The sequence below is a fragment of the Salvelinus fontinalis genome, chromosome 13 (assembly GCF_029448725.1).
Source record: "Salvelinus fontinalis isolate EN_2023a chromosome 13, ASM2944872v1, whole genome shotgun sequence".
In the NCBI taxonomy this organism is placed as follows: Eukaryota; Metazoa; Chordata; class Actinopteri; order Salmoniformes; family Salmonidae; genus Salvelinus; species Salvelinus fontinalis.
In genome coordinates, this window is record NC_074677.1 from 27,522,736 (window position 1) to 27,544,427 (window position 21,692).

The following is a 21,692-nucleotide window of genomic DNA, read 5'->3' on the forward strand; positions in this document are numbered from 1 at the left end:
AACCACTCTCAAATTCATCCATTATATTAACATTATAGTTTTAACAATGTTGTGTGTTTACATTTATATTGTTTACAAACATTGGTGTAAAACAAGCTTATATTTTGGGTTCTGATGGAGTACGACAGTTGAACTTAGCTCATGAGACATTGATAAGTTATATTCTTCAAGAATCAATATATCAATAATTTGTAAATATATGTAGCAGCTAAGGATTCTAGCTTTATAGGGACAGTTCACCCAATATCAAAGTTGGTTAGATGTTTTCATACCTCGAAAATGGTCTAAAGTCAAGTTTACAGTCCCGATTCCATGTCATCTACAGTGGGCTCTCTACATAATGTCATGGAATATGGACTACAGTTTACAAGGCACTTAGATTCATGGGGTGAACTGTCCTTTTAAGATTGCGAAGGACACCCAGGTCTGGGCCATCAGCTATTCCTCTCCAACCTATTAACATCGGTGTCATGCACTGATACTATGGCGTACGCAACACCTGGGTTGAATTACACCCCCCTGACACCTTGACCTACTGTAAATTGGAGTCATGGTTAAACACAGTGGAGGGTCCTATACTGAGAACAGAGACAGATGAGCATGAGGAATGGGAGGTCCGCTTTCATTTATCTTCCATGTTGAGGGTGGGTTATGAGGTGCTTTAGAGGGATCTCCTACTTACAAAGATGAATGGAAGTTATCCTAGTTCGACAGGCCTTAGGATAGCCTCCTACATGAGTCTGACCTGCCATCCACACCACACGCACACACTCCTAACCCTCTCGTTCTCTCAGGTGGGTCTGTTTCGAAAGTCGGGGGTGAAGTCTCGTATCCAGTACCTGCGCGACATGGTGGAGGCGGACCCAGAGGCCGTGTCCTACGAGGGCCAATCAGCTTTTGACGTGGCTGATTTGGTGAAGCAGTACTTCAGAGACCTACCAGAACCTGTGTTCTCCAGCAAGCTCTGCAAGTCCTTTCTGCATATCTACCAATGTAAGAGGATAGAACTTACAACACTGCTTGGGCCAGTACAGTAAAGACTGGATTGGCTAAACATGCAAGAAAGGTTAAAATGCTGGCTAAGTAGGCAGATTGAAACCAGTTTTGGACATTTTTATAGTATAAGCACAATGAGAGAATCACAAAGCAATTCTATCCACATACTTACATGTCTTGCTCCCACATCCACAGACTTCCCCAAAGAGCAGCAGTTCTGTGCGGCCCAAGCAGCCATCTTCCTCCTGCCTGATGAGAATCGTGAGGCCCTGCAGACACTCCTCCTCTTCCTCCGAGATGTGGTGGGCTGCGTGGACGAAAACCAGATGACCCCCACCAACATCGCTGTGTGTCTGGCCCCCTCCCTCTTCCATCTCAACACCCTGAAGAGAGAGGACAACACAGCAAGGTACGGTGCTCTGTCTCCTGAGGAGGAGGATGACGTCAAGTTGCCCCTAGACTCTAGGGTCTTACTCTAGATGCTGATCTATGCAGTTTGAGAATTTTAACCATAGTGGTTGAGCTTAGGATTGGGGGGGGGGGGGGTGCTGGTCAATGTAGCCAAGTACAGTCCACTGCCTCCTGGACAAAGTTAACCCCTAGATGCTGATATAAGATCACTTTTGGGGTTTTCAACCATAATGGTTGAGGTTAGGATTGGGGTGTAAGATGATCCTGGATCTGTGCGTAAGAGCAACTTCTAGACGAGCAGAGGTCTGGGGGTCTGGGTCCCACATTCCTAGTTAGAACTCCCTCTTACTTTGTTGCATAAGATTACTCCGGAGCACATTGCTTTGCATTCATCGCTACAACTGCAGGTTTTAATTTGTCTGTTTGAAATGTTGTGTTTGTTTTTCCTTCTTCTTACGCAGCATCAGATTCATGTTAAAGTGTGGAGTTTGGTTCTTTGAGTTCCCAGAGATTACATCAACTGTAGTAATGTAGCCAAAACCCTATTTCCCTGTGCGGTAATGAATAGCTGTCGGATGGGTTTAGTTTAAAGGCAGAGAGAGAGAGACTTATGTAACCCTGCATGAATCGCCCATCTGGACATAATTTCTCTTAGATAGAGAAGATATTATATATTTAATACTGTTCAGCTGGTTACTGCAAGAGAAAGATAAAAAGGGGAGAGAGGGGTGGAGGGAAAGAGAGGGGGGAGAGGGGTGGAGGGAAAGAGAGGGGAGAGAGAGAGACGGTCCAGGTGAGAAACAGGGAGACACATTTGTACATGATTCATTTTTCAAAACACATCTGTCTATGAACTTAGTTTTTGAGTCTGGCGCTCAGCTCACAAGACTAGTTATCTGTAGTTGTTGGCAAAGATAGACACACAAACACACACACAGCTCAGCTGCACACACTCTGCTGTTACCCGGTATTCTGACAGCATGTCTAGAAGTTCCAACTTCACGTCGAAAAGTCACGTGGTGGACCCAGTGATGTCATATCGCACAGGCCTGATTGTGTCTGATGTAGCCGGTCAGAGACAATAGGCCACCCCCCTCCTCCTCCTCCTCTTCCTTGTGCCAGGCCAGCAGTCCAGGGGAGCCAGCGGGCTCAGCCATTACCCCACAGCCTGTAAGAGCAGAGCACTGTGTCTCCCATCACTGGAAACAGAGTTCTGCCTTGATACACGTCACACTCTCACACTGGAAACAATGACCAGAACAAATCAACTCCACTCCAATGGACTGTTGTGTTGTGGCACATTGTGCTTCTAGGATACAGTGGCGTTAGTAAATCTTTTGCTGTTTTCCTTTGCTACATATTTTAATTAGTTTGGAAGTCGATGCTGACGTTGCTTTTTATATTGAATAACAGTCCCTTTTCTCAGTTTCTGCTTGTAAGGGTCACAAATAAACTGCATAGTATGAGTCTATGGAAGCCTAGCGTAGCAATAGAAACTACTCCATACATTTTCAACTCTGATGTAATGACATTTCCTGTTTCTCTGACCTAGGTCAAGCCAAAGGAAGTACAGCCTGGGTAGGCCTGACCAAAGGGACCTTAGTGAGAACCTGGCTGCCACTCAAGGCCTGGCCCACATGGTGATGGAGTCCCTGTGCCTCTTCAAGGTACACACTACAGTAAAGTTAGGGTACAGCCTGTTCTAGCCACACTAATCCACATCACATGTATGCACAGCGTGTAGGTGTTACTGCCAAGACCCAGCAGCGCACACACCATTCTCTCTTGAGTGTACTCTCTCTGTGCAGTAGTACGTAAAGTACGTTACAAAAATCAAACAGGCACTTTTCCTATTGTTCATAGCCATAACCCATCTGCAGGGGCAATTAAATGAGGCACTTCATCTATGTTATTCAGTTCAGTCAGTTCATTTTATTGACTTGATTATACCGAATAAGAATATCAGAAAATGAGAACATGAATGCCAACAGGCTATTAATCACCATAGCCTCGCTTAATGCAATAGTATATCAAATGGTCAAGAAGTCATATGTAGTTTCTTGTGACAGACGTTAACACGCAATATTTGGTTCTGGTTGTCGAAATGAAGTCATATGTGGCCCTATTTGTGAAAACGTCAAGCTAACTCTTCCTCTCTCTTTCTCTGATCCTTCCAGCTTCCAGAGTTCTGGCCGGGCCAGAGTGTGAGCAACCCCAGTGAGGAGACTGTCTGGGTGGATGGGGGTCGGAGTTCGCCCTCTCAGGGTGGGGAGGAGGAGCAGGATGAGAGGGCCAGACTGGTCCAGACCACCCAGCACCTGTTGAGAGAGGCCAGGGAGAAGAGTAGAGGCTGGGAGTCCTGCTCTGGACCAGACAATGTGGACCTGGTTTTTAAGAAGGTGTGTGGTGGAATCTGATGGAATGAATGAATTAATTCATGAATAAAATAAAATGAATGAATACAGTGACCAATAAATGTTTTTGACAGCAAGCCACTACCAAAACAACACCTATAAAGAACAGCCCATACTAATGAAAGGTTAATTATGTATGAGTCAACATAAAAACATTCTCCAGTGAGTCAGACACATTAGCACACAGAGCTTGAGCTGAGATGTTTGTCGAGTAAGAGGGGTTATCAAAGGTCAAAATCATGTTCTCACACTGGGTCTCACCCCCTTGCGCCGCGCCCCCCCCCCCCCCCCCCCCCCCCCATACCAGGTCGATGATGGCTGGCCCCTGCGGTTGTGGAAGGGCTCTGTTGAGGTAGATGCTCCCCAGAAAGAGGCCCTCCAGCGGGTCCTGAGGGAGCATGGGCACTGGGAGAAGACCCTCAAACAGTCTGCAGTAGTCCAGACCCTGACCAAGGACACCGAGGTCTACCGCTACCTCCTGCAAGGCCTGGGATCCCGGCCACCACAGGAGCACCTGCTGCTGAGGTAATGAGGTGTTACCAGGGCGACGCTGCATTGGTCTTTAGGCAGGCTGCTGACTCTGCTGCTTAAGAGTATAAGGGACAGAGGAGTCAGGGACAAACAGAGTTTAGCTTGGACTTGAACACTCTGGCTAAAGTTGTTTTGACATGGTGCCTGTTGTTGTTGTTGTACTAGTGCTACATTTTGGCATTACAGTGAATGAAAAATGAAAAAGCTAGTTTAGTTTAGTTACATTAAAGTGTTGGGGTCAAAGAATTGTTGACTGTTTACTCAAACACCCAGTCAAATGGTAGCTGAATATCTGAGGGTCTATTTCTCACTCCACTTGAGTCTGAAGTCTGTTTTAATCTCCTATCATTTCCCTATGCAGGACCTGGCAGTCAGACCTGTCGGCTGGCCCTGCTTATGTGTCGGCTGTGTCTACAGAGCACCGTGAGGCACCCATGGAGGGGGTGAGAGCCCAGGTCCGCTCTTGTCTCTACCTGGTAGAACCCCTGGGGGCCAAGAGGTCCCGACTTACACACCTCTGTCGTACAGATACAAGGTAGGAAAGACTGAGGAAGGGAGGGAGGGAGGAAGGGAGGGTAAGAGGGGAGGAGGAAGTGAGGGAGGATGTGAGAGAATATGAAAGACTTTAGAAAATGCAGAGCCTTTAAAAAAGATATCCAGAGACTAGCTTATTCTTTACCTTCAGTAATGAGGTATTCTCTGCAGTATCTCAAGTGCAATCACAGCTTCTCAAAATAGACACTCAAATAGAGAAAATAAAGAAATGAACAGAAAGAAGGGACCCCTCGTGTACACTTGATTTAGCTCTCTTCAAAGTTCTCTCTAGATTTTCTGCTTCTTACATGTTCAATTTATTCCCTGCGTGTTTCTGCTGGGTTATTCTGTAGACCCCCGCTGTTTCCATTTGTTTCAGCTGATTTAATGAACCAAGCCAGGCAATGGAAAACAGGTGTCTAGAAGCACACCGAGACAGAGAGAGAGAGAGATTAAATGAAAAGATAGAGAATGACAGAGGGAAGTCAAAAGAGAGACTGTGAAAGAGAATGAGGGGAAAGTAGAGGGAGTGTGTGTCTTATACTGAAATATATTGTACTGCTCCAATAGACCAGCATCAGTGGAAGTAGTTGACTACTCACTTAGCCACACTTTCATCACACTAGGAGTTTCAGTAAGGCAGCATAGTGAGATTTGAACGAGACGGTTTGCCAACAAGACAGATTCACACGATTATCTCTGCAGGTTTTTTTTCACTTCATTACATCAGAACTGAGCAACAATGGAGAACATCTCTGCCTTGTTCTACTCTCTTTAAATACTCATAGAAAAGAGCTTGGCAGGCTTAAAATGTATTGGCCTTATTTGTAGTGCCAGTGGCATTAGACCATTTTTTAAATTGTCACATACACCCGATAAGTGCAGTGAAATGTTTTCCTATTATCGATAATAAATGAACTGGTCTTCAGTCTGCTAAGCTTAATAGCGAAGGCCAATTAAACTGATCCAATCAGAGGATATAGAGGAAATTGAAAGTGAAAGGGTCTGTCACTGTGTCTCATGCAGCAAGGTTTGGTTGCGTTCCAGGCAGACTATATTGCTACATGCAGCAATGGTTGCTTGTCACATCACTAGTTATCCATTAACTTGTCCAGCGATAGTTTTTGTTGATATTTAGAAAGGTTGCCTTTAAAATAGATGAGTTAATTGCATGCTACAGTGCGTTTCCATTTAGCCATTTTGTGTCGATAAAAACAGCTGAACGTAATGACGTCCCACCATAAATAAAAAGTGGTTGAAGTTTCCATGATCTATTTAGGCAAATTGCGCATTAGGCCTAATAAATTGGTGACAGGCTATTCCCTCCCACCTATCTGTTTCATGTCTCAGGTAGCCTGCGAAAGCCAGCATGGATAGACTGCAATAATTGACTAATATTTGCCATAATTATAATCATTCTTACGTGGCAACATATCGCCACAGTCCATGCCATGGTGAAACTTGCATTCCTGTAGATTAGAAATAATTGGATAGTGAAACTTTCCAACAAAACCAAAAAGCAAGGTGAAACAATTCAAGAATTCTTGAGTCAGGACAATCCTTGTCCTGCAAAGAAACATCATTTCAATAGTTGAAAAAAAATATTTAGCAAGCAGTAGACCTTCAGAATTACATGTGGAGTGGAGCTACGTTAGTTACGTGATGACATCGTGCCCTGCGTACCTTCAAAATTATTCAACAATCATAATTTATTCGAAAAACACACTTAAGACTAAAGAAAAAATACACCCGTTGAACAGATAAAAATGTTGTCGATCTTTAGAACATTTCTAGAGGTTAAAAGCGTTGGGCCAGTAACCAGGTCGCTGTTTCGAATCCCCGAGCCGACTAGGTGAAAAATCTGTCGATGTGCTCAAGCAAGGCACTTAGCAACTTACAGGAGCAATTAGGGTTATGTATAAGAGCGTCTGCTAAATGACAAAAATGTCAAATGTATCCTACATCTGCCGTTTCCATTACACATGTTGCAATAATTTGTTACATTGCTTTTGTAAAATAAACGTGGGTCGATGGAAACCTGCCAACTGACTGATATGGTTAGGTCTGGCAGGCAACTGCAGTGTAGTCTGCCTGAAATGCGGCCCTTGTGTTTCTCTGACTGTCTCATCTGAACCCTGGTGATGCTTCCTGTGTACTAACTTCCTTTTCCTGTGTGGTTTCCAGGGGCCGGTCCCAGGAGTGGCACAACAGAGTGAGTGGACACCTACTGGCTTCCAACCTGTTGGCTATCAGGGACTCCTTCAGATCTGACCATAGAGAGACCAAGATCTGAGTCATAGTCCCGAGACAGAGCCCAGGCCGTCGAGCCGAAAGAGGAGAACAACACAAACAAACAGAGACAGAAGCCTCCAGGCATACCGCTGTAGCAGAGGAAATGAAAGAGGGAGTAGAAGGCAAGAGAGGAGGGGGAGCTGAGAAGTTGTCTTAAACCCGAGACCTGATGTGAATTCCAGAAGCGGACTCACAGCAGGGGTCGTCTGATGAAGTGTTCAGGCGGAGGCGGCAGAGCTTTGCGTTATCAAGAGTGACTCGGGAGCCTGTCACCGTAATGAAATGTCTCATCCCATTTAAGTGACTGTTTCAGGCCTAATGCATGGCAGGGGGGCCTCCGGCAGAGAGTTGGAACAGGGCCTTGTGTGACAGTTCAGTAGAAAATATACCTTTTTGCGAATAAAACCCTCGGTTGGTCACACTTTCAAGCAGGGCAAAGTCAAGGATTTAGGAAAGCCTTGTCTTGCAGTTGAGAACTGAGGAGATTCTCTTGTACATGTGCCATTGTGACAGATATCCAGCGAGGCAGGTTGCGGTCCTCGACACTGTACTCTGTAAATTATTTTACTGTCAAAAAAATATCATTACTTAATTTTACTTGTATGTGTGTATTTGACTTGACACTTCAGTGTTGCTCTGGTTTTAAAGTGTGTCTAATGTTGTAAACTTAAATGTATGACGCAGTATGTTTATACATGTACATATTCATAAATGTGTGCTTTATCTTATTAAATGTATTATTAAATGGCTTATATTTCTTAAAATTAAACAAAATATGTATTTAGCAATAGTAAGAGATTTATTTAAATATTGTTTTTTAAGATAAAAAAATGGCAGCGTACCTTTTTTGTAATAAGTGTGCTGAATTGAAATGATACATCAATAATGACAATTGATTAAAATGTTGATTTCTCTATAGCCTTCTCGCTTTTGTGTGTGTCGTGATGATGGCCTGCTTGAATCCCAGCCAGTCACACTGATTGTTCCCTCTGAAGACCCTGAAATAGCGAACAGCCAGAGGAAGATGTGTCACACTGCTTCCATCAGAGAAGATTTACAGGTCTGGACTTATGTACATTTCCAAAGACAAACATTCTCTCCCTGTTACAATACACTTAGGAAATTATGTATGCTGTCAAACTGCCCACTCGCGTCATATTTGCATAATTTTCATTTGCATATCGTATTGAGTCATCTCCAAGATGACAATTCAATCCCCTTTAAAACACTTAGTACTGAGGCATTCCCCTAAGATCAGGAATATGCTGAATAACTGCATGAGAATGGGAAGTAAAAATACCTCACATGGTTAGGCAATCAGGCTGGATATAAAAGATGACTGTTGGAATTCCTATAACATTCTTTAATAACAGCAACGTATAGCATATAACAGCGCTAGTGACTGTGGCGAAGATTTCAGATTGGGTTCGGGTAAATCCATTCCATAAGGTTGCGCAATCAGGAAGTGTCTTGACAACTTGATGACTAACTCAAAGGTCAAAAGAGGTCATGATGGAACCAGGCCAGAAATATTACAACAGATCCTTGACGCCTAACCTCTCACCACCTAACACTTGGTAACCTAGTAGTATAGCACGAAAGACTGGGATGTTACTACAGTCCATGGAAATTGAAGTAGACACTTGAGGAAAAACACATTAATTTTGTGTAGTGAAGTCACCTGGCTGGCTGACCCAGAGGGGCAGAATAAGATGAAACCATAGACTACTGCTGAGGGATCTATATTCCTATTGTTAATGCACGTGCTATTGAAGCTTGTTGCCAAAACAACGTGGCAAACCATTTTCCTCCTGAAGCCTCTGTCAAAACTCCTTTAGCATATTGTCCTTCAACCGGGGACCTGCACACCAAAGTACCCATTTTGTGGAAGACATACATTTTTAATAAAGGCACTGGGAATCACTGAGGAGCGGCTATAAAGTCATGCAGTGAAATGATAAAAGATGAATACAAATAAAGTATGGATATTTAATACGTTCTGGTGATGGATCATACACAGAGACTTCCTCTTGGCAGTTTATGAGCTCAACTCGAGTTGGAACAATATTATATTGCTCGCCTCGCGGCATCCTTTACAGCATAAGTTCATCTACAACAGTGCATAACTTTCCCATGGGCATACACATCCTTACAATTAAAGTCTTGAGGGCTGCCTCAGTGTGAGATCTATAATTTATCATCTATAAAGAGTTTGTTCTCTAATTTAGTGCGCCTGCTAACACAGAACACTTAGTTGAAAGAGACGACAGAGAAAACAGTTGGTTTTGGGGTTATTCAGGCTAGTCCAACTTCATTTGAGAGGCTAATGAGAATAGTTGAAGGCCACAAGTCTAATAAGTATGCAACCACATGCTGTGTCAAACTCAATGAAACCCTGGCATGGGGCAAAAGTCCTCACACAGTAATGAGTGAAGTGGAAAGCCATGGACACCTTATGCTCCAATGGATCTGAAAGTACCAACTATGTAAAGCCAGTTAAGGCACAAGCTGTGCGAAGTCTTAGATGCACCTTGTTAATCGAACCTGCACAGAAAATATGGTATTTTAGCCAACAATGTAGCTCCAACCATAACAGCATGGGCTATTTGGCATCGAAAGACAAACCAATTAAGTCTTCTTGCTATTTCTCCTTCCCCTTGTTATCATGTGTAATTTAGAACTTCAGTCTGGTGTAATCGATACCTGTGGGTCCACGGCTACCTGTGAAATGAGTAAATAATATGCAATGGTCCACTTAGCTGGGCTAATCAATTCCATTAATCACACAGCTGATTATCAGGATGGGACAAGGCATTCACATCACTGGTGTTCATTTAACCTTGGCATGTATGGAAATAACCAGGGTGAGGAGCTACTACCACTGTCGCCGGGGAGAACAGCGGTTGTCCCCAAGTCTCTCTGTTGCCGGATAAACACTATAGGGAAAACTGAGCCTAGCCAAGCTGTACTGGGCTGGCCTGGTTATGGATACACCATTGTTGTTGGAACCATGCTGAAAAGGACAATTTGAAAATAAAATAGAGCCAGCACAGTATGGTTTGGGTCAGCCATATAGTGTGAATCAGGCATTTAAATCTCCATTGTATGAAAATTATGGAGTCTAACAAAAATATATAGCATTAAGTATTGACATGAAAGTGGATTGAAAAGTATAATTCAAACACCATTGATTCGCAATCTTTTTCAGGACAAGCAAGAGTCTTCACTTGGCTCTCTGTCCTCAAGTGACCAATAACACAGGTGCCTGGGTTTCAAATATATAGACTTGGATGACAGATGGGATAGCTGGACAAAGACGACAGAAAACCTTCTCACTGTCGACTTCAAAAGGCAAACGTCCCAAAAATGATACTCAAAGTCAAAATAATGTGCTCTATTTAAGCGCCACGCTTCAAGAACGAATGTATACGTTTAGCTACTTAAGCTTCTTTTTTGGACATGTCCCTTCGCGATCTACAGTGTGCTGGATGTTTCTCTTGTATTTCATCTGAAATAGTGTTTATTGATTTACTACAATAAACCAAGATAAAATGTAACACAGCTATCTTGGACCCCATGTGCAATGATTGAGCTGTAGCCCAGGTCAGTATTGCTGTTTTGGCAGCCTCTCCAGCCATTCCTCAATCTCTTGGTAGGTATTCTGACATTTATATGGAGAAAGATGAGCATGTTGCCAGTGCATTTTTTAAAAACTTTTTACAAGCAGTTTATTTTAATTAGTATACAGTAAAATCCCAGGTGACAATGGGTTGAAGAGTCCCCACCCCTTGTAGTCTGAGGAGTTGGGAGGAGGGCATGGTGATGTCACTGAAGTCACATCCTGGAAACCGGGTTGATGCCCAGGATGTCGAAGCCTTTAGCCATGATGGCGGCAGTGGCATCGCACAGGAGCATCCTCCACATGTTCACTTTCACCACCTCACCTGTTGAGTGAGAGAGATGGGTAAACACATAGATCTTAGGTCATTTCATCCAATCAAATTCCACTAAAATCACATAACATTGCTTAATAACAGAACAGTCACTAAATAGATGTGATGCTATGCAATATTCACAACTCAACGATCCATGGGGCATATTGCTACACGATGAGAAGATCCAATAGAAATTAAAGCTGCAAGCAGTGTTGATGGAGTTCAGCTCTGTGCCCATTGTGCCAGGACAAATTGAACACATTGCCCTGGGATGACCAACTTCTTTACTGTTTACCACACTTACCAAATCAGAACTCAAAATCAAACTGATCATGCAATAGAATACGCTTTTGATGTATTTTGGACCAGTTTCAATGATGTTGACTTCTTTAAACGTCTTCTTCTCCAGAACCGCTGGACTGATCGGCAACATATTTGGAATATAGCATCTATGGATGCACATCTTCAAAAAAAAACACGAGTTTCCAAGATGCCAACTGAAATAATATGGCCGCTATGAGACAATGAGCTTGCATGTTTTTTTTGTTTTTTTTCCCTGTACAACAATTCCACAATGTGGCCAAACTGAACCATACTTTACAGGTTAGCTAGACTCATAACCTTGAGCATGAATTTCCGAATTTCATTACTGTCAAACAGATCAAGAGATATCAAAATGTGTCCATTATAGTGCCACCGTGTGGTCAATATAAAAGGTGCTTTGTTGTTGTTTTTTTACCCCTTTTTCGTGATATCCAATTGGTGTTTACAGTGTTGTCCCATCGCTGCAACTCCCGTACGGACTCGGGAGAGGTGAAGGTCGAGAGCCATGCATCCTCCAAAACAAAACCCTGCCATGCCGCACTGCTTCTTGACACACTGCTCGCTTAACCCGGAAGCCAGCCGCACCAATTTGTGGGACAAGGACATCCCGGCAGGCCAAACCCTCCACTGACCCGGACAACGCTGGGCCAATTGTGCCTCATGGGTTTCACTGCGATGCAGTGCCTTAGACCGCTGCGCCACCCGCGAGGCCCCAGTTATGCTGAATCTTGACAGTGTTTGCCACATGTACCAAGTTTAATTACACTACAAATATCCATGACTGATTTATAGGCGAGACCACACCCATTTGAATGTTTATTGGTCAATAGAGGCCATGTTATTTGACATACTAGCCTGGAAAAAAGTACTTTGAGACACCTTGGTCCATAGATGCCAGATATCAAGTTTCGTGCAGATCGGTCATTTGTGCTAGAGTAGCAGCGTTTTAAGCGTTTTTCAAAAAATTCCAAATGGCAGAAAATCCATCATGACGGACTTTATGGGTCCTTAAGGTAAATGTGTTCCTTGTGAGCAGAAAGATCTACATACTACATTTCAGGACTCTAGTTCAAATGGGGTGAAGGGTGTGAGCTTTCAAAGTTGCCATTTTCAATCACTTCTTATAGCGCCACCATTGGCATGGCAATGCATGAGAGGGTGTAGCCCATGGGCTTTTATCATCACGCCAAGTTGGGCCGTCCTAGGCCTTACCATATCATGGGAATTTGCATGTTATTTTCCTTGGGGGAAGAACCCGGTATAATAATAATGAAAGCCAACAAATACAATATGGTTTCACCAGCATTGCTGCTAAACCCCTAATTAAGATAGTAATGAGCGGGAGGGCAAATTACACAGACGGGACATTAAGGACATGGACGTCATTGTAATTGATAAACAATACCATTGCCACATTTATTTACACTAACAAACAAGGCATCAAACAAGGCATCATGTCCTCCCCCACGAATGATGCAGCACCCCCCCCCCCCCCCTTGGGCCAAATGAGATATCGGGTGCGAATAACAAATGTCAGTTAAAGTAATACATACTGAGTGTACAAAACATTATGAACACTTCTTTCCATGACAAACTGACCAGTTGAAAAATATGATCCCTTATTGATGTCACTTGTTAAATCCACTTCAAATCAGTGTAGATGAAGGGGAGGACACTGGTTAAAGAAGGATTTTTAAGCCTTGAGACACGGATTGTGTATGTGTGCCATTCAGAGGGTAAATGGGCAAGACAATAGATGTAAGTGCCTAGGTACCAGTCTCTTTAGCCAATCCACTCCCTGTCATGTGCCAAAGACTCTTTTGCAAAGACAAGGAGTGGAATGTTAGCTAAAAAGAGACTGGTACTCAGACTAGAAGGCAGTCGGGAGGAGGCAAGATAAGGTGGGACCATTCTAGCCAATGAGAGGCCAGATATTCTTGTGAACAACAGGCGCAAAGTTGTTTTTCTCAGTTGGCAGGATGTCACATGTCCTACTTTTCAGTACACTCATAACCACCTCAGCATTACAAAACTTCTACTTGATCAAATAAGCCAAGGGTAGCAAATAAGCCATTACATTTTGTTAACCAAATTCAACACTTCTCATTGAACTCCATTCCAAAAATGCTTGTTTTGTGAAAACAGAAAAAAAGCCACCTGCTGGAGAACACAGATTTTGGGCAGAGTTACCCCTCTCGCTTTGCCTCTTCCTCTCTGGTGTGACTCACACATTTCAGCTAATTGCTCCCGCCTTGGGCCAATCAGTGTCATTTTGTACATTTTCTACGGAAAGACGTATCATTCACCCAAGTTTTGTCGGAATTGGGTCAGTGCCGTCAGTTGGCTCTTTTAAACCCTGTTTAGCAAAGGTAGACAAAGGCAAAGATATAGGGTGTTATTGAGAACCACCCATAGACTAGTCATGAAAGATTTCTATTGGTCTGTAGACTAACATTTGTATGGCTAAAACCCAATTGCCCTTCATTGTACTGTAACTTACTAACTGAAGGGTGGAAAACAAGCTGCCATATTCATAACAAAAGACGATGTTAAACGAAAAAGGTTAACTTAACACTTGTGTGAATTGGTCTATATGGATTGGGCTAAATTGAAATGTTTCTAAGAGAAGAAATTCATAAACATGGTAGCAAGTAATATCCAAGATGGCGTAGCAGTCAGTAGTGTGTTTGTCTTGTCCCGCGTAGATAGTCCTCGTATTTTTCGTATACATTTCGTATATATTTTAATTTCACTTTCCATCTAGGAACTGAATATACATTCCTGCAACCCGCCTCACCCAATGTGGTACGGATCTGCTATTTTTTATACTTTAGAACCGTAACCCCAATCAGAAGCTAGCCAGATAACTAGCTACTAGCTAGTAGTCAGTTAGCCACTGCTGCGGTCTTCACCCTTAACTCGGACACCAGCCAGCTTCAGCTCGGGCCAATACCTGCCAGTCTGCAGGCGCGATATCAACCCAGAGCATATAGGACTGCTTCTTCTCTACCACATCACCAGATTCCTGACGCAAGCTCTGGACAATTACACCGGATCATCGTAGCTAGCTAGCTGCAACCGAGTGGCTACTACTGGCTAACACCTCTGTCTCGAAACAAGCACCAGTTAGCCTTGAGCTAGCCTCGAGCTAGGCCCATCTGCCGGCTAGCCGAAGAGGTCTACAAGCGAATTCTTGGGCTACAATACCTCTTTTGCCAATTGGACTGGACCCTTTATTGCCGACACGGAGCCCCCCCCCCCCCACGACTGGTCTGCCGACGTAATTGTCCGAGGTGGTTTCAACAGGCTTTTCCATTGCGACGTTTCTGAATACCCATCTGCTATCTAAATAAGTATACCGGACAATTTTTTTTCTTTTTTTTTTTCTTGGGTCACTATATCTATTTTGCCAATTGGATTGATCCCCTCTACCACACGGAACCCCACTAATCTACCGACAGAAACGCACGAGGTGACAAAACAAAAAAAAGACCTCCATCCTATGTTATCTTGCTACCGATAGCCAGCTACCCGGCCAGCTGTCTGGATCGCCGTGACCCCAACCAACCTCTAATCACTGGACCCTTATGATCACTCGATTAAGCATGCTTCTCCTTAACTTCTTGCAACTATAGGGGGTGCTGTTTCGCATTAGCATAATTTGCTCTACAGATTAAACTGCCTAGTACTCAATTCTTGCTCGTACAATATGCATATTGTTGTTATTATTGGATAGAAAACACTCTAGTTTCTATAGCCGTTTGAATTATGTCTCTGAGTGGAACAGAACTCATTCTACAGCACTTTTCCTCCCAGTGAGTGAGTTTTCAGAACTCTTGGCCTCTGGTTCCAGATCAGTTTTAAAGCCACTGTAGATCCTATGAGGATACAAACACTGCCCACGCCTTCCTCTAGATGTCAGTAAGTGGTGACAATTTGAATGGAGTCGATTGCGCAATCATGGCCTCTATAAATGACAAAATACCGGAAGTACCGTTCTTTTGGACTCTGCGCTCAACGCAAGAAGGATATCTGACTGGCCTTTTTCCAAGCCTTGGTTTAGCCAGTAATATAGCGACGGTCATGTTTTTACTCGTTATAGGTGTTAGAAACATCATAAGGTAGTTAATTTAAACCGTTTTATAGCAATTTATATCCGTTTAGTGCGATTTTGAGGCATTGCTTTGTAATACACTTTGAAGCTCCGGGCACGTTTCGGGGTCCCGGTCGTACGTTAGTGGGCATTTCGACGGACAAGTGGACATCTTTCGACCAAAAGAAGATTCAAGAAAGGATTCATTGCCCAATATTCTGATGAGAGAACAGCTCATAGTAAGAACAATTTATGATGATAAATCATGTTTGTCGAAAAATGATTAAACGCTTATGCCGCCATTTTGTTTGCTATAGCTTCGCTTGGCGCAACCTGTATTGAAAAGTAAGGATAATTAAAAAAAATGTAATTCCGCGATTGTATTAAGAATTAAATTGTCTATCAATCGCTGTCCACCCTGTATTTTTTAGTCAAGTTTATGAGTATTTATGTATAAGACTAGATCACTGTCTAATATGGTGCACGACATTTTCTGACCAGCTGGGCTACTTTTGTCATTGTCTAACCATGATTTTGGTGGCTAAATATGCACATTTTCGAACAAACTCTATATGTATGTTGTAATATGATGTTACAGGAGTGTCATCTGAAGAATTCTGAGAAGGTTAGTGAAAAAATGTATATATTATCGCTCTCTTTGGCTTGAATCAGTGCTCGGGTAACGTTTGCATATGTGGTATGCTAATATAACGATTTATTGTGTTTTCGCCGTAAAACACTTAGAAAATCTGAAATGTTGTCTGAATTCACAAGATCTGTGTCTTTCCATTGCTATGTGCTGTGTATTTAAGAAATGTTTTATGATGAGTAAATTGGTAATACAAGTTGTTCTCTGTAGTAATTCTAGGAGCTTTGGTGAGATTTGTGATGGTGGCTGCAATGGCAAACTATGATTTATACCTGAAATATGCACATTTTTCTAACAAAACCTATCCTATACCATAAATATGTTATCAGACTGTCATCTGATGAGGTTTTTTTTCTTGGTTAGTGCCTATCAATATCTTATTTTAGCCGAATTGGTGATAGCTACTGGTGTTGAGAGAAAATGGTGGACAAAGAAAAATGGTGTCTTTTGCTAACGTGTTTAGCTAATAGATTTACATAGTGTCTTCCCTGTAAAACATTTAAAAAATCTGAAATGGTGGCTTTATTCACAGGATCTGTATCTTTCATTAGGTGTCTTGGACATGTGATTTAATGATATTTAGATGCTACTGTTTAATTGTGACGCTATGCTAGCGATGCTAATCAGTGTGGGGGGGGGGGGGGGGGGGGGGGGTGCTCCCGGACCCGGGGTAGAGGCTCGTGAAAGGTTAATGTAAATATGCCTTGTCCATTGCTGTTCTGGTTAGTGTTTATTGGCTTATTTCACTGTAGAGCCTCTAGCCCTGCTCACTATATATCCAACCTTTCAGTTCCACCACCCACATATGCGATGACATCATCTGGTTTCAATGATGTTTCTAGAGACAATATCTCTCTCATCATCACTCATTACCTAGGTTTACCTCCACTGTATTCACATCCTACCATACCTTTGTCTGTACATTATTCCTTGAAGCTATTTTATCGCCCCCAGAAACGTCCTTTTACTCTCTGTTCTAGACGACCAATTCTCATAGCTTTTAGCCGTACCCTTATCCTCCTCCTCCTCTGTTCCTCAGGTGATGTAGAGGTGAATCCAGGCCCTGCAGTACCTAGCTCCACTCCTATTCCCCAGGCGCTCTCTTTTGATGACTTCTGTAACCGTAATAGCCTTGGTTTCATGCATGTTAACATTAGAAGCCTCCTCCCTAAGTTTGTTTTGTTCACTGCTTTAGCACACTGTGCCAACCCAGATGTTTTAGCCGTGTCTGAATCGTGGCTTAGAAAGACCACCAAAAATTCTGACATTTTCATCCCTAACTACAAGATTTTCAGACAAGATAGAACGGCCAAAGGGGGCGGTGTTGCAATCTACTGCAAGGATTGCCTGCAGAGTTCTGTTTTACTATCCAGGTCTGTTCCCAAACAATTTGAACTTCTACTTTTAAAAATCCACCTCTCTAAAAACAAGTCTCTCACTGTTGCCGCCTGCTATAGACCACCCTCTGCCCCCAGCTGTGCTCTGGACACCATATGTGAACTGATTGCCCCCCATCTATCTTCAGAGCTTGTGCTGCTAGGCGACCTAAATTGGAACATGCTTAACACCCCAGCCATCCTACAATCTAAGCTTGATGCCCTCAATCTCACACAAATTATCAATGAACCTACCAGGTACCACCCCAATTCCGTAAACACGGGTACCCTCATAGATATCATCCTAACCAACTTGCCCTCCAAATACACCTCTGCTGTTTTCAACCAAGATCTCAGCGATCACTGCCTCATTGCCTGTATCCGTAATGGGTCAGCGATCAAACGACCTCCACTCATCACTGTCAAACGCTCCCTGAAACACTTCAGCGAGCAGGCCTTTCTAATCGACCTGGCCGAGGTATCCTGGAAGGATATTGATCTCATCCCGTCAGTAGAGGATGCCTGGATATTTTTTTTTAAATGCCTTCCTCACCATCTTGAATAAGCATGCCCCATTCAAGAAATTTAGAACCAGGAACAGATATAGCCCTTGGTTCTCTCCTGACCTGACTGCCCTTAACCAACAGAAAAACATCCTATGGCGTTCTGCATTAGCATCGAACAGCCCCCGTGATATGCAACTTTTCAGGGAAGCTAGAAACCAGTATAAACCAGTATACACAGGCAGTTAGAAAAGCCAAGGCTAGCTTTTTCAAGCAGAAATTTGCTTCCTGCAACACAAACTCAAAAAAGTTCTGGGACACTGTAAAGTCCATGGAGAATAAGAACACCTCCACCCAGCTTCCAACTCCACTGAAGATAGGAAACACTGTCACTACCGACAAATCCACTATAATTGAGAATTTCAACAAGCATTTTTCTACGGCTGGCCATGCTTTCCACCTGGCTACCCCTACCCCGGTCAACAGCACTGCCCTCCCCTCTGCTACTCGCCCACGCCTTCCCCATTTCTCTTTCTCCCAAATACAGTCAGCTGATGTTCTGAAAGAGCTGCAAAATCTGGACCCTTACAAATCAGCCGGGCTAGATAATCTGGACCCTTTCTTTCTAAAACTATCTGCTGAAATTGTTGCCACCCCTATTACCAGCCTTTTCAACCTCTCTTTCGTGTTGTCTGAGATTCCCAAAGATTGGAAAGCAGCTGCGGTTATCCCCCTCTTCAAAGGGGGGGACACTCTTGACCCAAACAGCTACAGACCTATATCTATCCTACCCTGCCTTTCTAAGGTCTTCGAAAGCCAAGTCAACAAACAGATTACCGACCATTTCGAATCCCACCATACCTTCTCCGCTATGCAATCTGATTTCAGAGCTGGTCATGGGTGCACCTCAGCCACGCTCAAGGTCATAAACGATATCTTAACCGCTATCGATAGGAAACAGTACTGTGCAGCCATATTCATTGACCTGGCCAAGGCTTTTGACTCTGTCAATCACCACATCCTCATCGGCAGACTAGACAGCCTTGGTTTCTCTAATGATTGCCTCGCCTGGTTCACCAACTACTTCTCTGATCGAGTTCAGTGTGTCAAATCGGAGGGTCTGTTGTCCGGACCTCTGGCAGTCTCTATGGGGGTGCCACAGGGTTCAATTCTTGGACCGACTCTCTTCTCTGTATACATCAATGATGTCGCTCTTGCTGCTGGTGAGTCTCTGATCCACCTCTACGCAGACGACACTATTCTGTATACTTCTGGCCCTTCTTTTGACACTGTTAACAACCCTCCAGGCGAGCTTCAATGCCATACAACTCTCCTTCCGTGGCCTCCAATTGCTCTTAAATACAAGTAAAACTAAATGCATGCTCTTCAACCGATCGCTGCCTGCACCTGCCCGCCTGTCCAACATCACTACTCTGGACGGCTCTGACTTAGAATATGTGGACAACTACAAATACCTAGGTGTCTGGTTAGACTGTAAACTCTCCTTCCAGACTCACATCAAACATCTCCAATCCAAAGTTAAATCTAGAATCGGCTTCCTATTCCGCAACAAAGCATCCTTCACTCATGCTGCCAAACATACCCTTGTAAAACTGACCATCCTACCAATCCTCGACTTCGGTGATGTCATTTACAAAATAGCCTCCAAAACCCTACTCAATAAATTGGATGCAGTCTATCACAGTGCCATAGGTTGTCACCAAAGCCCCATATACTACCCACCACTGCGACCTGTACGCTCTCGTTGGCTGGCCCTCGCTTCATACTCGTCGCCAAACCCACTGGCTCCAGGTCATCTACAAAACCCTGCTAGGTAAAGTCCCCCCTTATCTCAGCTCGCTGGTCACCATAGCAGCACCTACCTGTAGCACGCGCTCCAGCAGGTATATATATCTCTCTGGTCACCCCCAAAACCAATTCTTCCTTTGGCCGCCTCTCTTTCCAGTTCTCTGCTGCCAATGACTGGAACGAACTACAAAAATCTCTGAAACTGGAAACACTTATCTCCCTCACTAGCTTTAAGCACCAGCTGTCAGAGCAGCTCATAGATTACTGCACCTGTACATAGCCCATCTATAATTTAGCCCAAACAACTACCTCTTTACCTACTGTATTTATTTATTTTGCTCCTTTGCACCCCATTATTTCTATCTCTACTTTGCACCTTCTTCCACTGCAAACCAACCATTCCAGTCTTTTTTTACTTGCTATATTGTATTTACTTCGCCACCATGGCCTTTTTTATATTTTTATTTATTAATATATTTTATTTGCCTTCACCTCCCTTATCTCACCTCACATTGTATATAGACTTATTTTTCACTGTATTATTGACTGTATGTTTGTTATACTCCATGTGTAACTATGTGTTGTTGTATGTGTCGAACTGCTTTGCTTTATCTTGGCCAGGTCGCAATTGTAAATGAGAACGTGTTCTCAATTTGCCTACCTGGTTAAATAAAGGTTAAATAAATAAATAAATAAAAAAGTAAAAAGGGAACAGTTTATTATCTACTATTTTCTTAAAACTGCATTGTTGGTTAATTTAAGAGCTTGTAAGAAAGCATTTCACTGTAAGGTCGACACCTGTTGTATTCGGCAAATGTGACAAATACAATGTGATTTGAGTTCGGATATTATGGGCAAATTATTCAACCAAAATTGAGAACACAACAGTTCACCTGACAAGACTGAATCCAAACATCACTTTTGATTTTGTGCATTTTACATTTACTGTACTTTTTGCTGGCCCAAAAATGTGAAAATACTCTGGATATATTCAGTAACATAAGAATATTCCTGTAAAATGTGGAGTAGCTGCAACATACATTAAGACAAAAAAAATGACAAGGGTTTGAGTGAAATGACTAACTGGTGTCTCGAAGTGGCCATACACAACACTATAAAGTGTACACAGTTCATAAGTAATTTCAATGCGCTTTTATGAGTCAATGAGTCAACTATAAGGTGCCTTTTTATTTTTAGCTCTCCAAGCTGTGCCTCTGAGGAACTAGAGCAAGCACACTTTGTTTGGAACACAACCCTGCAATCATAATTACGATTGTTGTTTACGCAATCCCAAAACTGCCAATTTTTTTTCGCAATCTGGGTCAGGTTGGCATAATTTGAAAGCTTGTTCTATTGCCTAGATGACTAGCTAAGTTATAAAATATGAAATTAGTGTTTTCACAAAGCAATTCAATTAAATAGATTGTAATTTTGGTGCGAATAGAAAGGAGTCATGAATTGGGTTGCAAAGCTACTAGTAATTTACCAACGTTACTGGAATATTCACTAATTTTGGTAATTAAAAGAAAATCTACGGCAATCTATCGTAACTTTGGTAATTTATACTTCAATAACTTAAAAAAGTGTATTCTTATATATTATTCATTTATTATAGCTGTGTCCAATTTGATGGGGTTGGGGGCCATAAAAATCTGAAAATCTGTTGCTGTTTTAAAGGAAGTTTGCTGCAATTCTACACATTTTGCCATGGGGCAGAGAGAAGATTTAACAAAGTTCTACAAATTTCATGCAAATGTCACATTTTTCCATAGGGAGAATGTGACAGAATAAGAAAATCAATGGAGGCACCCCAGCCGGTAATTCG

General features: G+C 42.8%; 2 protein-coding genes across 8 annotated transcripts in view; one reads left to right on the top strand and one right to left on the bottom strand.

Moving 5' to 3' along the window:
- The window catches only part of LOC129868338 (rho GTPase-activating protein 7-like), a 66,532-nt gene extending 58,437 nt beyond the window's left edge, over nucleotides 1–8,095 (top strand). For both annotated transcript variants that reach the window (XM_055942231.1, XM_055942232.1), the window contains exons 8-14: nucleotides 795–993; nucleotides 1,192–1,405; nucleotides 2,960–3,074; nucleotides 3,585–3,806; nucleotides 4,129–4,346; nucleotides 4,714–4,887; nucleotides 7,071–8,095. In XM_055942231.1, the coding sequence (XP_055798206.1) occupies nucleotides 795–993; nucleotides 1,192–1,405; nucleotides 2,960–3,074; nucleotides 3,585–3,806; nucleotides 4,129–4,346; nucleotides 4,714–4,887; nucleotides 7,071–7,179 (1,251 nt within the window). In that variant the 3' untranslated portion in view covers nucleotides 7,180–8,095. The remainder of the gene's footprint in view (nucleotides 1–794; nucleotides 994–1,191; nucleotides 1,406–2,959; nucleotides 3,075–3,584; nucleotides 3,807–4,128; nucleotides 4,347–4,713; nucleotides 4,888–7,070) is intronic.
- Nucleotides 8,096–10,878: 2,783 nt separating this feature from the next.
- Nucleotides 10,879–21,692, bottom strand: part of LOC129868339 (arginine--tRNA ligase, cytoplasmic-like) — a 44,525-nt gene continuing 33,711 nt past the window's right edge. For all 6 annotated transcript variants that reach the window (XM_055942236.1, XM_055942233.1, XM_055942235.1 and 3 more), the window contains one exon: nucleotides 10,879–11,122. In XM_055942236.1, coding sequence (XP_055798211.1) covers nucleotides 11,013–11,122 — 110 coding nt within the window. In that variant the 3' untranslated portion in view covers nucleotides 10,879–11,012. The remainder of the gene's footprint in view (nucleotides 11,123–21,692) is intronic.